This window comes from Neovison vison, chromosome 10, assembly GCF_020171115.1.
Source record: "Neovison vison isolate M4711 chromosome 10, ASM_NN_V1, whole genome shotgun sequence".
Taxonomy (NCBI): domain Eukaryota; kingdom Metazoa; phylum Chordata; class Mammalia; order Carnivora; family Mustelidae; genus Neogale; species Neogale vison.
The window spans coordinates 1,535,161-1,551,904 of NC_058100.1; the positions used below are offsets into that span (position 1 = coordinate 1,535,161).

The following is a 16,744-nucleotide window of genomic DNA, read 5'->3' on the forward strand; positions in this document are numbered from 1 at the left end:
TAGATCTCCAACTGCCTGCTCAGTACCTCCACGTGAATGTTCTAAAGGCATCCCAAAGGTGACAGAGATTAAAAGAGCAAACTGCTCTCCTGAAATGTCCGTTTCCTCCGGCGGGCGCCAGACTCTCCAATGTGCCGGCACCGGCCGGCCAGCACGCTCGCCTCGGTGCCACCGTTTCCTCCAGACGGACCCCCGTGCCACCAACAAACTGGTCCCCCTGTAGCTATCTTTCCCCACTACAGTTCCGTGTTCACACATGAGCCAGAATGGTCTTCTGAAAACACAAATCTAAAATCAACATCCCTCTGTCCCTTGCCTGAGCCTAGCATAAGACCTCAACTCTCTGGACACGGTCTGCTGTCTCGACTCCCAACTCCGGCACCGTGCTCTGTCTGTGTCCCTCCGGCCGCAGGTGACCCGCCGCAGGTCTCCCTCCAAGCTCTTCGTCTGGGACTTCAAATGTGCTCTTGACTCAAACCCCAGCTTGGGAAGCCAGTGGCTTCTCGTCCTTCAACATTTTGTCCTGAAGCCGTAACTAGTAACTTTATCTAATTACGTGTCCCCCTCCCCTAATGATCCGTCCCAACACTGCTACAGTAACTTGACGGCGTTTTCCCCCCATCCTGCCTTCATCCGGGTGCTGGCTACGCTCCTGGGTGTCCTCCCTTGCTAGGGCTAAGCGCTCATGAGGCCGCCGTCCTGCCAGTGACTAGAGGAACACCACATGCCTTAGCCTTTAATAAACAAGGGAAGGAGTGAATGAATGAATGAAGGCTGAAGGGCAGCAGCATCTCCCCTACCAGCCGCTGCTCCTCCCCCGGGGAACGAACAGCCTGGAGTCACTTTCTCAGGGGTGGCTTGCAGGGTTAGGCCCTGGTTCCAAAGGCTCATGGACCCTGTTCTTTTTCTTTCTTTCCTTTTTAATACCCCCTTATCAATTTTTAATGACATTTAATGTGTACTTTTTTTTAATCACCCCCTCCTCCATTGTAAGGTGCGTGAAAACAATGAACTCACCTGCCTACTCCCTACTATATCAGCAGGGCCACAAAGGAGAATGCCTGGCAGACAGACCCAGTAACGGCTGCTGATTAATTATTTATCAAGTATTTGTTGAATGAATCTAATTATAAGTTTAGGATTTTTTTTTTCTTTACTACATTCTTAAAAACTAAAGAATGCTCAAGTGTCTCAACCAAAATGGCTTTTAGTTCTTAAAAGTTCATGAATAATGAACATCAGGAGCAAAAACTTCTGAGGGTTTATCGTTTCCTCTCACGCAGAAGCTTTCCACCTTTGGGGGCCTAACACCACCAACTAACATGTGTGCACTTCCTATGGGCAAACCCCTTCCCTGCACACTGTGATCTCATTACTTGGCCTGATTGCCTTATTACCATTTCATAGGAACGGATACAGAGGCTTAGAGAATTTAGAAAATCTGATGAAATGTATGGATTTTCTCCAGAGAAGCACACACAAGCTACATACACATCATTTTATTTATAACGAGACAGGCTCTACGGACTCCCTAGGGTTAAGTTACAACCCCCCAGGGCTGAGATCTCTGATAAAGAACTTCTGATTAGAGATGCCTTCTGCAGGGTCAGGCAATGTTTCCTGCATCTCGTTTTCTATCTTTGTTTAAATTTTTTTTTCAATTCTTCAGACACTTTGCAGATGTTACAAATGTATTTATTATCTAGATTTGCTTCATGTCATTTTGTATGCAACTGAAGCAGCTTTTATGAAGATTCCTAGAGAGAACTCTGCAGCATGATGTCCCTCTGAACACTGTCACCTTTTGTGAAGCTGGTGATTCTGAACGCCTAGATTCTTGTTATGAGGCACATAGGGTCATCAACTTTCCTTCCTATAACATAACATCACTTGTGATGATTAGATTAGCATGTGGCTTAAAAGTCCTGCACAGCTCCTAACAGATATCTATGAGCCATTTTTCACTGAAGAAACTGTGTAATGGTCTTTCTGCATAAGAAAGAATCATTTTTCCTGGTTTCCAAAAGCTGAGCGTTACTTGTTTTTATAATGGTATCTCTTCTCAAAATTCTTGCAAAGACATACCTTACCTTACTTCTCACATCTACTGAAAATGAGAACTTTGAAGACAACATTTCACATTTATTTATAGAAACACAAACCAAAAACCAGGAGCTCTATTAAAGGTCCACATACATGTATCAGGCAACCTGTAGGCAGAATGTCCTTCTTTTCCCATACAAATGACAAGGAAACAATAACCCGCTTACCTGTCATGGTCTGCACTGCCCTTTCGCCCGAAGGCAGTGGCTCCTTCCTGTGAGGCCGAGCGAGCGAAGTGTCCTGTGCGGAAAACAGTCCAGGGCTGTCCGTTACTTTCTTCCGGCCACTGGAGTTAGGGTTCGAAACTCTGCAGCTGCCTTGCACTATTGCACTTGTGAAAAGGTTCGTATGTTCATCACTGCTGGCCGGATCAGAGTTGGGAGTGAATCCTCCAAGGGATAAACTTGGAGAACTTTCTGAGCAGTCAATCTGTAAGGGCGTCTGGAGTCCCAGGGCCAGTGGGCTGGATTCCGAAGGCTCCCGGTGGACCCACTGCTCCTCTCGATTTATTAAGCTTTTGGAAGGAGAGAGATGGGGGCAGGACATATGACATCGGTGCTTTTCCTTGTGTTTGTATCGCTCTCCAACAGTTTCCTTTCCAAATCGATAGCGCTTCAAAGACTCCAAAACAGACCTGGAAGAGCCCGCGTCCATGGAAACCTGGGGCTGCTCGGAAGAGCGGTGCTCCCTGTGCTTGTGCCGGTGCCGGTGCTTGTGCTCGACCATCCACCCATAGGCCATCTCGGGAGGGACGCTGGGGTAGGTGCTCATGGAAAGGAGGGGGCTCCTGCTGGTTGTGAGGAAGGCCTCCTGTCGAAGCAGCTTGTGTTTCTTCTTATGGTATTTGGTGGGATTGAGCAGTAGGTGCCCGGCATGCATGTAGGAAGGGGGCGGCAGGGGGGGCGTGAACGAAGGAGAAGGAGGAGGAGGATAGAGCGCGGGCGGGTACCTTCCGTAGTAGCCCAGCCCCAGGGGCGCGGCCGCCAGGGGCGAGGGAGAATAAGGCATGCCGTAGGAGGGGTAGAACCCGGTACTGGAAAGAGGAAAACTAAGGCTGTGCATGAAGGGCATCTCCGCCATTGCCTCCCTCATCTTGGGAGGCCTCCCTCTCTTCTTTTTCAGATCAGGTTTCCGAATGTAGTGCAAAGGGTCTAAGGGGAAGGAGGGGTGCGCATAGAAACTGTTAAAGTTGATCCGAAAAATAGTGGGCAGCAGGTCTCGCGGGATGAAGTGGTGACTTCGGTGGGTGATTCGGATCTCGCTCAGACGACTTATCAGCTCCTCCAGGTCCGCGATGAAGTCTGGGTCCTGTCTGCTTCGGAGCTGGGGGTATTTCTTTTTCCGTTTTCGCTTCTGCCTTTTCATCTTGTCGTAGCTGAGGTAATCGTGGCTCCTGCGCTTGCACTTATGCTTGTGCTTTTCCTTCAGGCCGCTCAGGACGGTGGAGGTTTCAGGGGGAATCAGAGACACGTGTTCAAAAGAATGCCTCCTCTTCTTCTGCCCGCAGAACTTCTCCGCTCTGTCTGACGTGCTGTTATTATCTGTCCCGATGCCACTGTCGCTGGGGATGGTCTCATCGCTATGAGACTCGCTGACGGGAGAGGGAGTCGCTTCCTTCAGGGAGGTGAGCTCACTCAAGTGCGAGGGAGAACTGGGCAACAGAGTCGGGGGAGAGAGTCGCCTCCTCCCCTTGGCGGCCTTCTTCATGGCCAGAGTCTGAATCATGCTGCCGCGGCCGGAGTGTAAATGCAAGTACGGCGCCGAGCTGGGCTCCACGAAGCCCGCGTCGCTGCTCACGGGGCTCTGGCCTCCGCTGGTCCCGGAAGACTGAGAGCAGACGGGCGACGGGATCTCAGACGCGCTGGCGGGCGACGGCAGCAGAGGGGGGAGTATCTGTCCCAGCGCGGAACCGGCCGCCTGCTGCGCGGTTTGCTCCAGGACCGCGAGGCTGCTGGGGCTGCCGGAAAGGATGCCATTTAAGACGGTTTTGGGTTTCCGACCCCTTCTCTTCCCTATGTAAATGGTTCCTTTCTTGCTGACATTTATCTGCTGGCCCAACTTAGAGCCGAAGGTGGCGGCGAGACTCGACACTGTGTTATGGAGCTTGGATTGCACTTTCCCCTTATTACTGGATTCTACGGAGCTTGAGAGGATCTGATTTAACAGTTTCTTCCTCTTCAAAGTCTTCATTTTATTTATTTTGCGGATAATTGTTTTCATTAACTGTCCATTGTTTCTCTTGGTAATTTTTTTATCTGGCTCCATCTCAAGGTCACTCACGCTGCAGACGGCGGGCCTGTGACGGTCATCCAGATCGTCTGGGTCCTGAAGCTGGTCCTCACTCTCAAAGAAGTCACTGCCGCTTCGATGGTTGTCACTTTCCGACTCCAGCTTGCTTGGACTCTCAGTGGCAACGAACGGGGCCACGGAGAGAACAGGTGGCTTCATCTTGACCGGTGACCTCATCTGCCTCTTAGGTCGGCCTCGTTTTTTCGGAAAAGGAGACACAGAAAGACTTTGTTTGAAGGAAGGAATTTCAATTTCGGGCTGCAAAATTGGGGGTTCCTGTTCTTCCTTAGACTGCAGAGAGAGAACTTTGGAGGCAGGGATTTTCAAAGTCCTCTTAGGCGGGCCTTCCAGCTGCGGCATCTCCTTCGCTTTAGGTCGTCCTCTTTTGGGCTTATAGATACCGGACAGGAGGTCACTGGAGACGCACATGCTGGAGGGCAGCTTGTGAGCAGCGAAAGCCTTGGCCGATGTCTTTTCACTCTCGGCTAAGAGAGCGAGAGACGGCGCTGCGGACTTGCTCAACTTTGGCAACCGACGTTTGAGGAAGTCATGGTCGACAAATGAAGACGGGCCGATGTTCTTCATGAACTTGGCCGGCTCGGCATTACCGCCGGACAGTGAACTGCATGAAACGTTTTTGAACAGCTCTGATCTTTCTAATTCTAGCCCTTTTGGAGACCGGCATGTGCTTCTGGCCACCACTTTAGTCCACCGAGGTTTTCTCCCTTTCCTTTTCTTTAGCGGTTTGGCCTGCAAGCTGGAGCTCAGGCTTTCGGCAGCCTGGCAGTGCCTGTCAGACGCGCTCACCGCCCCGAGCTTCAGAAAGGGCTTGTTACTGAACAGACTAGTGAAGTTAACAACGGAGGGCGTGATGGCGTGAATACTGGACTCAGAAGTCAAAGGTGGCTTTTTTCCCAGGGAAGAGCTTATTCTTGGAATATCTATGTGTGTGGCTTTTGAATCAGCTAGCTCTTGATCGATTCCTTTACATCCCACGTTCACGCTGTGACCCACAGACCTGTGCCCGATGTTCAGGTGGGCACTTTCTGCAGGGAACTGCTTCTTGCCGGCAGATGCGGAAATGTCCTCCAGCAATTCCGTGGGAGGACTTAGAAGTAACGGATGAGGGGCCAACTGTGAAGACATTTCAGGGGGACTTCTGGTTAAGGGGTTAACCGATGAAGTAGGTGACGGGGAAGGGAGGCTGCCCTCCCCCGCCGCGCTGAAAGGGGACTTTGCTGTGGACACGTCAGAAGGAGCTCCCGCCTGGAAGTCTGGAGAAGTGCAGTACACGGGAGCTTGCTTTTCATGCTTCGAGGTTTCATATGGCGCCCGGTCACTGGCTGAGAAACTGTCCTGCTGAATGCATGTTCCCTCACTAAACATTTCCTTCTCCAAATTAATGATTTCTTTTCTAACTGAGAACTTCTCCAATATGCTTTCTTTACTCTGCCGTATAACATTCTTCTCAAAAGTTTTGCTGGTGGTACTATCTTTCAGGGATTCCGGAATTCCCTGGCTTTCATGACTACTGACGTTTGTACTACAAGAAGCCTTAAGTGGTTCCTGAGTGGGGAGCAGTGCTTCGGCCTTAAGGTTTATGGCGTCCTGACTGACCAGTCCCGCCACAGAACAACTCACCAGTTTCCTTCCCACGTCCTTAGTCACTAATCCCATTGCGGAACTGGCTACGATCTTCTTCGCACAGTCCTTAGCCACCAGACCGACGGTGGAACTTAACTTCTTGCCCAAGTCTTTATTAACCAGTCCCACCACAGTGCCGAGTCCTAATTTCTTTCCAGATTCCTTATTCACTAAACCTGGAACGATACCAATTCCTAGCTTCTTTCCTGAATCCTTGCTCAGCAGCCCTACTGTAGCGACAGTCCCTGGCTTCCGGCCCAAGTCTTTATTAATGAATACGGCTGCACTGCCAGCTCCGAGTTTTCTCACGGAGTCCTTGTTGACCAATCCTACCGTTGCATTAAACACCGGCTTTTTCCCAGGATCTTTAGTTACCAATCCAACTGCTGTGCTGATAGCTGGTTTTTTTATTAAGTCCTTATGTATGATTCCCGCTACAGAGCCAACGCCTGCTTTCCGGATCAAATCCTTGCTAACCAAGCCCGCAGCAGTGCCGGTTCCCAACTTCTTCGGTTTAGTCTTGGAAGACTTAGAGGGAGGACAAGTTGCAATGAGCTGTGCCAACTTCTCTGTTACACTCGTTCCTCCATTAAGTAATGCTCTGTCCTTTAAATCAGGATCCCGGCTACCAACAAGAGTCGAGGATGCCGCGTTAATGTAATCTGTCATTTCTGAGTGCCCCGGAGAAAGCTTCTTAGACAGAGGACTGTGTGCTCCCTGTGAATGAAGACGCACGCTCTCTTCAGACTGGCATTCAACGGCTGCGACATCACCTGTTTTCTTGTACAACTTGGAAGGGTCCTAAAATTTGAACAAGAAAAAGGTTTCAGAGAGAATAAACCTATCACTTCAGGTCAGCATTACAAGTGAACAAACCGACTGATCACACATCAGATCAAAGGCAGGCAATCGCGCTATTCGAAAAAAGCCTGGCGGGTGTTACACTGTGCCCCAGGAAGAGAGTTCCTCTGCTAATGTCAGAGGCCAGCAAAGTGTTCTATCTTTGCTGAATTCCAACCCTCCATACAAACCTATATATATATATTACTCAGCATTTAGAAAAACCCCTATTATTTTCGGACATTGTTCTAAAAGGGCCGACTACCAGTCTGCTCTTACTTTACCTGAAACTGAATAAACAGACATTAGCCTACAAATGTACTGTTTTTGAAAAGAGAAGTACTGTTGGTCACAATATCCCATGCTCCTTTTGTTAAAATAATTGATCACAGCCTACCTCCTTCATCGTCTTCAAAGTTCCCCAACTAGTGCCGTATGACCCCCCACTGCCACTCCTTCAGCTCACGCTCACTCACGGTCCTGAGTGAGTAGTCACTCCAGTTCCCTCTTCAGTGACAGGAGTAAAAAGGACAATGAAATACATTCGTACTTTCTTTCTTTCTTTTTTTTTTTAAGAAGATTTTATTTATTTGACAGAGATCACAAGCAGGCAGAGAGGCAGGCAGAGAGAGAGGAGGAAGCAGGCTCCCCGTTGAGCAGAGAGCCGGATGCGGGGCTCGATCCCAGGACCCTGGGATCATGATGGGAGCTGAAGGCAGAGGCTTTAACCCACTGAGCCACCCAGGTGCCCCACATTTGTACTTTCTTTAGAATGTAGATTTATATGACATTTTAGGGCTAGAAATAACTTTTAAGTCATTAAAATAAATTGTTATCCAGTTCACGAATCCTCACCGTATACTTTACAGGCGAATTCATGACTTCACACACCCATCTGTTTTACTTTTGGATAACAATTAAAGAATTGTCTTCTGGGGCGCCTGGGTGGCTCATCTGGCTAAGGGTCTGCCTTCCGCTGGAGCCATGACCTGGGACCGAACCCTGCATCAGCTCCTCGTTCAGGGGGAGCCAGCTTCTCCCTCTCCCTCTGCCTGCTGCTTTCTCTGCTCATGCTCTCCCCTTCTCTTGCTCTGTCAAATAAATACATTAAATCTTTTAAAAAAAGTTATCTTCTTTCCAGTTCCTCTTTTTTCCTTCAGAATAGATTTTTTTTTTTTAACAACTGAAGTATGATTGACAGAAAGAGTTCTTTTTAGCCATGAAAGAGGAATGAAAGACTTGAACAAATGGAGAAACATACTGCGTTCATGAAAAGACAACATAAAGATGACAATTTTTCCCTCAACAAATTTATAAATTTAATACTATCCCAATAAGAATACTACCAAGATTTCTTTCAGGAATAAGAAAAATGATCACATTCATTGGAAAACTAGAGAAGCAGGAATAGCAAGATCTAAAAAGAAGCCAAGCGAGGGCGCCCAAGAGGCTGAGCTGGCTAGGTGTCTGCCCTTCAATCCCGGCTCAGATCGTGACCTCAGAGCGGTACCGAGCCCAGCATCCAGGCAGCCTGATCAAGACGCTCTCTCCCCCTGCCCCCCCAACCCAAACATGAAAAGAAGAAAAGCAAGGGGATAACTATACCAAATGTTAAAGTATTTTTTAAAAGATTTTATTTATTTGACAGAGAGAGAGATCACAAGTAGACAGAGAGGCAGGTGAAGCAGGGGGTGGGGGGCGAGCAGGCTCCCCGCTGAGCAGAGAGCCCGATGCAGGGCTCCATCCCAGGACCCTGAGATCATGACCTAGGCTGAAGGCACAGGCTTAACCCACTGAGCCCCCCAGGCGCCCCTGTTAAAATACTTTTTAAAGCTTCTATCATGAAACCAGTATGGCACTGACACATGAAAAGACAGACGACCCAGTGGAACAGGGCAGAGCAACAAAACACAAATTCAAGTACCCAGACACGAACTCTATGTAACATGGTATGACTCCTACAGCAGGGAGATTGTTAAGAACTGGGAAACTACCACCTACATTAACTAGATCTCTGGAATCCCACTGTGGGATTATTGTTCCAAGACACACAGGCAGAGACATAATGGATACAGAAAGTAACAAAATGTACACTATGTTTTAAGATTTTATCTTAAAAATGTTGTTTGTGAAAAATGTTTTTTTGTTTAAAGTTAGTTAGATAGTTTATTTATGCTATCTCTATATCCTATGTGGGGCTTGAACTCACAACCCTGAGACCAAGAGTCACATGCTCCCTCTGAATGAGCCAGACAGGTGCCCCGACCACTCTTTTAATAGCAAATCCCTAAAATGATTATCTACAGGCTAGTGGCTGAATAAACCACAGTGATCTGCAGAGCGGAGCACCATGGAACACAGTGCTGTGATTCCCTTCAAGAATATACTGTTAAACAAGAAAAGCAGGATAGAGGAGTCTGAACATATGCCTGATTATATTAAACATGGAAGAAAAAGAGCAAAGATGAACGAAAATGGTGATGTATGAGGGAGGAAAGAAACCTAGAAGTTAGAGCTCTCTGCATTTGCTTATAGTAATTAGTGTTTTAAATATTTAAGAAACAAAATTATATCATATAGAAAAATATTCCAAATCTCTAAATATTAAAAACAATGTAAACAAATACATCTACCAAATTAACTACATAGCTACATGGAAGGCAATTATTTTGAATTACCTTTTAAAATATTTATGTATTTATTTTAGAGACGAGAGAAAGAGTGTACAAGCATGAGCAGAGGGCAGGGCAGCGGGACAGAGAGACAAGTAGACTTTTCACTAAGCTCAGAGCCCCACACGGGGTTCAATCTCACAACCCCAAGATTATAAAAGCATTTCATTACAGTAAATTTCAAATTAAAAAGTAGAGTGGCTAAGACAAGTGAAGAGATCCATGTCCAGCACCGGGATCACCTTGTACATTTCCGATCTGGTACTTGGAAACACTGTCCACAAGGAACTCTGGTTCATTTTAATGGGAAATAGCACAAAGAGACCACAGTCTTGAGTGTTAGAGGTGTTCACTGCTACTGGAATTTCACTGTTTATAGGCCATTTGAACAAAATAGGGGTCTTCCTAAGAGTGAAGTAAGATCTGCTTTTCTCTAACTTGCATTCACTGATCTGAGTCTTACCTTCCCAAACTATATACAGTAAGTCTAACTGCTCTAGTTCCCAAAGCTTTTCACCCATCTGAACTCAGTCAGCATATTCAACCTGCCCCTGAGCAGTCTCACATCTCTTCTGGCCATTTCCTGAAGGCTGAGTTTGTTTCTCAATACTCTTTACGTTGTGGAAACTATGGCAGAACATACCACCACCACCAGCTGATAAAATCAGAATTAAGGGACTGTAATCACTGGTTTTGGATTAGACTTCTAGTTTTGCACAAGAGGAAACAGACTTCTTTGACAGTCTCCTGTACAACTTATGTTAAACTTGTAATTAAAGAAGCCTCTTACATTTTTTCCCATTCTATTAAGAATCAATATACTCATTCTGTACTTTCACAGTTACTTTTCAAAACTTATAAATTAAGAGGTTTCATTATTCTTAGTATTTTAAAATACATTTGTATCTGAAAACTGCAGCATTTCCAATTTTAAAACTGACCTAAATCTGTCTTGTATAAACTATGTGCAATAACATGGATAAGCTTATTAACAGTAGTGAAGGAAGGAAGCCACTATGTACTATATAGTCCCACTCAAATTAGGTTCACAAACAGGCATCACTAGTTACATTATTACTAGCATTACTAGTTACACTATTAAAAGTCAGGAAAACTGTCTCCCCCAGTATGAGGTAGTATGGTAAGTCCTCGGAGTAAAAGAAAAGGAGCACGAGGAGGTCTTAATGGGAGCTGGTAGTGTACTCTCTTTTAACCTGAATAATGGCTAAATGGGGTGTCTGGGTTTGTGAAAATTCACTGAGCTGTCATGCTTATGAATTAAATGTAGTTATACTTCAATAAATTTTTTTAAAAGATTTTATTTATTCACTTCACAGAGAGAAATCACAAGGAGGCAGAGAGGCAGGCAGAGAGAGGGGAAAGCAGGCTCCCTGCTGAGCAGAGAGCCTGAATCGTTGCTCGATCCCAGGACCCTGGGATCATGACCTGAGCTGAAGGCAGAGGCTTAACCCCCTGAGCCACCCAGGTGCCCCACTTACAAGCTTTTTGTTTTGTTTTTTTTTTTTTTAATTCTGCCTAAAAGTAGAGATATATACAGCTCCCGTAAGCTGCTGTAGGACTAGAATTGAAGCTGGATTTTCATCTCTGTCCAAAATATAGCTCTCCAATTAACGAAAATCAGCCTAAGGCAGGATCCCACAGTAAACGGTCAATGACTACAGAGAAGAATAAATCCAGGGCAAACAAACTAAAAGAATTTGCCATCACCAAAACCCCTACAAGAAATACTGAAAGGAATACTTTAAGAGAGAGTCCAAAAGCAAAACAGACCAGCAAGAAACAGAGACAATGTACAGTAAAAGTCACCTTACAGGCAATACATTGGCACTAAATTATTATCTTCCAATAGTTACCCTGAATGTAAATGGGCTAAATTCTCAATCAAAAAAGACAGGGTATCAGACTGGATTAAAAAAAAGCAAGACTCATCGATAATGCTGTCCGCAAGAGACTCATTTCATACCTAAAGACAACTCCAGATTTAAACTGAAGGGGTGGAAAATCATTTACCATGCTAATGGACATGCAAAAGAAAGGTGGGGTGCCAATCCTTGCATCAGACAAACTGGATTTTAAACCAAAGACTACAATAAGAGATGAGAAAGGACACTCTATCATACTTAAAGGGTCTGTCCAACAAGAAGAACTAACAATAGTAAATATTTATGCTCCTAATATAGGAGTAGCCAATTATATAAGCCAATTAATAACAAAACCAAAGAAACACATGCACAATAATAGCATGGGACGGTAACACCCGCCTCACTGAAATGAACCAATCATCTTTTTTTCTTTTTTAAGATTTTATTTAGTTATTTGAGAGAGAGAGAGAAAGCATGAGCAGGGGAAGGGGTAGAGGGAGAACCAGACTCCTTGCTGAGCAGGGAGCCCAATATGGGCCTCGATCCCGGGACTCTGGGATCATGACCTGAACTGAAGGTAGATGCTTCACTGACTGAGCCACCCAGGCGCCCTGGACTGATCATCTAAGGAAAAAAATTAACAGGGAAATAAGGTCATTAAATGACACACTGGACTAGATGGACATCACAGATATATTCAGAACATTCCACCCAAGCAAGAGAATACACATTCTTCTCTGGTGCACATGGAACATTCTCCAGAATAGATCACATCCTGGGCAAAATCAGGTCTCAACCGGTACCAAAAGACTGGGATCATTCCCCGAATATCTTCAGACCACAATGCTCTGAAGCTAGAACTCGATCACTAGAAAAAAGTTGGAAAGAATTCAAATAAATGAAGGCTAAAAAGCATCCTACTAAAGAATGAATGGGTCAACCAGGAAATTAAAGAAGACTTTTAAAAATTCATGGAAACAAATGAATATGAAAACACAACTGTTCAAAATCCTTGGGATGCAGCAAAGGTGGTCCTAGGAGGGAAGTATATAGGAATACAAGTCTTTCTCAAGAAACAAGAAAGGGTTGGGGTACCAGGTGGTGGGTATTATAGAGGGCACAGCTTGCATGGAGCACTGGGTGTGGTGAAAAAATAATGAATACTGTTTTTCTGAAAATAAATAAATTGGAAAAAAAATTAAAAAAAAAAAAAAAAAGAAACAAGAAAGATCTCAAATACAGAACCTAACCATACACCCAAAGGAGCTGGAGAAAGAATAGCAAATAAAGCCTAAACCCAGCAGAAGAGAAATAATAAGGATCAGAGCAGAAATAAATGAAATAGAAACCAAAAGAACAACAGAACAGATCAACAAAACTAGGAGATGGTTCTTTGAAAGAATTTATAAGATTGATAAACCCCTGGCCAGACTTATCAAAAGGAAAAGAGAAAGGACCCAAATAAATAAAATCATGAGTTAAAAAGGGCAGATCACATCCACCACTGAAAAAATACAAACAATTACAAGAAAGTATTATGAGCAAAAAAAAAAAAGTATTATGAGCAACTATATGTCAACAAATAAGACAATCTGGAAGAAATGGATGCAGTTCTGAGACGTATAAACTACCAAAACTGTACAGGAAGAAACAGAAATCGTGAGCAGACCCATAACCAGCAAGGAAATTGAAGCCGTCATCAAAAATCTCCCAACAAACAAGAGCCCAGGGCCAGACGGCTTCCCCGGGGAATTCTACCAAACACTTAAGGAAGAATATCTATTCTTCTGAAACTGTTCCAAAAAATAGAAATGGAAGGAAAACTTCCAAACTCATTTTATGAGGCCAGCATTACCCTGATCCCCAAAGTAGACAAAGACCCCATCAAAAAGGAGAATTACAGGCCAATATCCCTGATGAACATGGATGCAAAAACTCACCAAAATCTAGCCAACAGGATCCAAAAATACATTAAAAGGATTATTCACCATGAATAAGGGGGGGATTTACTCCTGGGCTGCAAGGTTGGTTCAACACTTGCAAATCAATTAATGTGATACAATACACTAATAAAAGAAAGAACAAGAACCATATGATCCTCTCAATAGATGCTGAAAAAGCATTTGACAAAGTACAGCATCCTTTCTTGATCAAAACTCTTCAGAGTGTAGGAACAGAGGATACATACCTCAATATCATCAAAGCCATCTATGAAAAAGCCACAGCAAATATCATTCTCAATGGGGAACAACTGAGAGCTTTCCCCCTATGGTCAGGAGCACAGTAGGGATGTCCATTATCACCACTGTTGTTCAACATAGTACTAGAAGTCCTAGCCTCAGCAATCAGACAACAAAAAGAAATAAAAGACATCAGAATTGGGAGAGAAGTCGTCAAACTCTCACTCTTTGCAGATGATGTAACACTTTATGTGGAAAACCCAAAAGATTCCAGGCCAAAACTGCTAGAACAGGAATTCAGGATATAAAATCAATGCTCAGAAATCAGTTGCATTTCTATACACCACCAACAAGACAGAAGAAAGAGAAATTAAGGGGGCGCCTGGGTGGCTCAGTGGGTTAAGGCCTCTGCCTTCGGCTCAGGTCATGATCCCAGGGTCCTGGGATCGAGCCCCACATCGGGCTCTCTGCTCTGCAGGGAGCCTGCTTCCTCCCCTCTCTCTGTCTCTCTGCCTGCCTCTCTGCCTACATGTGATCTCTGTCAAATAAATAAATAAAATCTTAAAAAAAGAGAGAGAGAGAGAAATTAAGGAGTCAATTCCACTTAAAACTGCAACCAAAACCAAAAGATACCTAGGAATAAATCTAACCAAAGAGGCAAAGAATCTCTACTCAGAAAACTATAAAGTACCTTTGAAAGAAATTGAGGAAGACATAAAGAAATGGGAAAACGTTTCATGCTCACAGATTGCAAGAATAAATATTGCTAAGATGTCTATGCTACCTAAAGCAACCTACACATTTAATGCAATTCCTATCAAAATACCATCAATGTTTTTCACAGAAATGGAACAAATAATCCTAGAATTTGTATGGAACCAGTAAAGACCCCGAACAGCCAGAGGAATGTTGAAAAAGAAAAGCAAAGCTGGTGGCATCACAATTCAATAGACTTCAAGCTCTATTACAAACCTGTAATTATCAACACAGTATGGTACTAAAAACAGACACATAGATCAATGAAACAGAACAGAGCACTCAGAAATGGACCCTCAACTCTACGGTCAGCTAATCTTTGACAAAGCAGGAAAGACTATCCAATGGAAAGAAAAGACAGTCTCTTTGAAAACTGGACAGCCACATGCAGAAGAATGAAACTGGAGCATTTCCTTACACCACATACAAACACAGACTCAAAATGATGGAAGACCTCAATGTGAGACAGGAATCCATCAATATCTGTGAGAACACAGGCAGCAACCTCTTTGACCTCAGCCTCAACAACCTCTTCGACCTCAGCCACAGCCACCTTCTTAGACACATCACCAAAGGCAAGGGAAGCAAGGGGAAGAATGAACTATTGGAACTTGATCAACATAAGAAGATTCTGCTCAGCAAAGGAAACAGTCAATAAAACCAAAAGACAACTGGCAGAATGGGAGAAGATATTTGCAAATGACATACCAGATAAAGTGCTACTATCCAAAATCTATAGAGAACTTACCAAATTTAACACCCAAGAAACAAAATAATCCAATCACGAAATGGGCAGAAGACATGAACAGACATTTCTGCAAAGACATCCAAATGGCCAAGAGACACATGAAAAAGCGCTCCACATTCCTTGACATTAGGGAAATACAAATCAAAACTGTAATGAGATACCACCTCACATCAGTCAGAATAGCTAAAATTAGTAAGTCGGGAAATGACAGATGTTGGTGAGGATGCGGAGAAAGGGGAACCCTCCTACACTGCTGCTGGGAATGCAAACTTGGTGCAGCCACTCTGGAAAACAGGACAGAGGTTCCTCAAAAAGTTAAAAATAGAGCCACTATACAACCCAGCAACTGCAGTACTGGGCGTTTACCCTAAAGATACAAATGTAGAGATCTGAAGGGGCACCGGCACCCCCCAATGTTTATAGCAGCAACGTCTATAATAGCCAAACTACAGAAAGAGTCCAGACGTCCACTGACAGATAAATGGATAATGAAGATAAGAAATACATATATGTAATATATGAAAGAAATCTTGCCATTTGCAATGACGTGGATGGAACTAGATGGTATTCTGCTAAGTGAAAAAGTCAATCAGAGAAAGATAATTATCATATGATCTCACTGATTTGAGGAATTTGAGAAACAAGGAAGAGGATCACAGGGGAAGGGAGGGAAAAATGAAACAAGACGAAACCAGAGAGGGAGACAAACCATAAGGGACTCCTAATCTCAGGAAATAAACTGACGGTTGCTGGAGTGGTGGGGGTGGGAGGGATGCAGTGGCTGCGTGGTGGAAACTGGGGAAGGTACGTGCTATGGTCAGTGCTGTGTATTGTAGAAGACTGATGAATCACAGACCTGTACCCCTGAAACAAACAATACATTATATGCTAAAAAAAAAAAAAAGCTGTATAAACTTTAAAAAAAAGAAGAAAAACAACAACAAAGACATACATAGATAATTTGGTTTTTTCTTCCAAATCATGATATAATATTAGATAAACTGAGTTGACGAGATATTAGTTAAGATGTTGAAAACTACACTTGGTACTGGTGATATTATTCTCTTGCATTTTTTTCTTTTTTAAAAGATTTTACTTATTTACTTGTCAGAGAGAGAGAAACAGAGAGAGAAAGAGCACAAGCAGGGGGAGCAGCAGGCAGAGGGAGAAGCAGACTCCCTGCTGAGCAAGATGCCCGACTCAGGACTTGATCCCAGGACTCTGGGATCATGATCCCAGCCAAAAGCAGAAGCTCAACCGACTGAGCTACCCAGGTATCCCTCCTCCTCTATTTCTAAGAAAGCTTCAAAATGACAACTAATAAGTACCATTTTTAAGACAGTGTATATTAGCCAATGAAAAAGTTATTGTATCAAAGCATCCTATTAGGCATGTAATTTTTTTCAACACGAGAAGAGCACTCTTCCAAATATAAATGTATGCTTATTTTAAAAAAGAAACAAAAAATACTATCATCCATGGACGAACACTTTTTTTTTTTTTAAAGATTTTATTTATTTATTTGTCAAAGAGAGAGGGAGAGAGAGCGAGCACAGGCAGACAGAGAGGCAGGCAGAGGGAGAAGCAGGCTCCCTGCCGAGCAAGGAGCCTGATGTGGGACTCGATCCC

General features: G+C 44.2%; 1 protein-coding gene across 5 annotated transcripts in view; it reads right to left on the bottom strand.

Annotated features, from left to right (window-relative positions):
- Positions 1–16,744, bottom strand: part of ASH1L (ASH1 like histone lysine methyltransferase) — a 180,157-nt gene that overhangs the window by 104,055 nt on the left and 59,358 nt on the right. For 4 of the 5 annotated variants that reach the window (XM_044266511.1, XM_044266512.1, XM_044266510.1 and 1 more), the window contains one exon: positions 2,271–6,837. The exons of the other annotated variant lie outside the window; for it this stretch is intronic. In XM_044266511.1, coding sequence (XP_044122446.1) covers positions 2,271–6,837 — 4,567 coding nt within the window. The remainder of the gene's footprint in view (positions 1–2,270; positions 6,838–16,744) is intronic. 5 annotated transcript variants of the gene reach the window in all.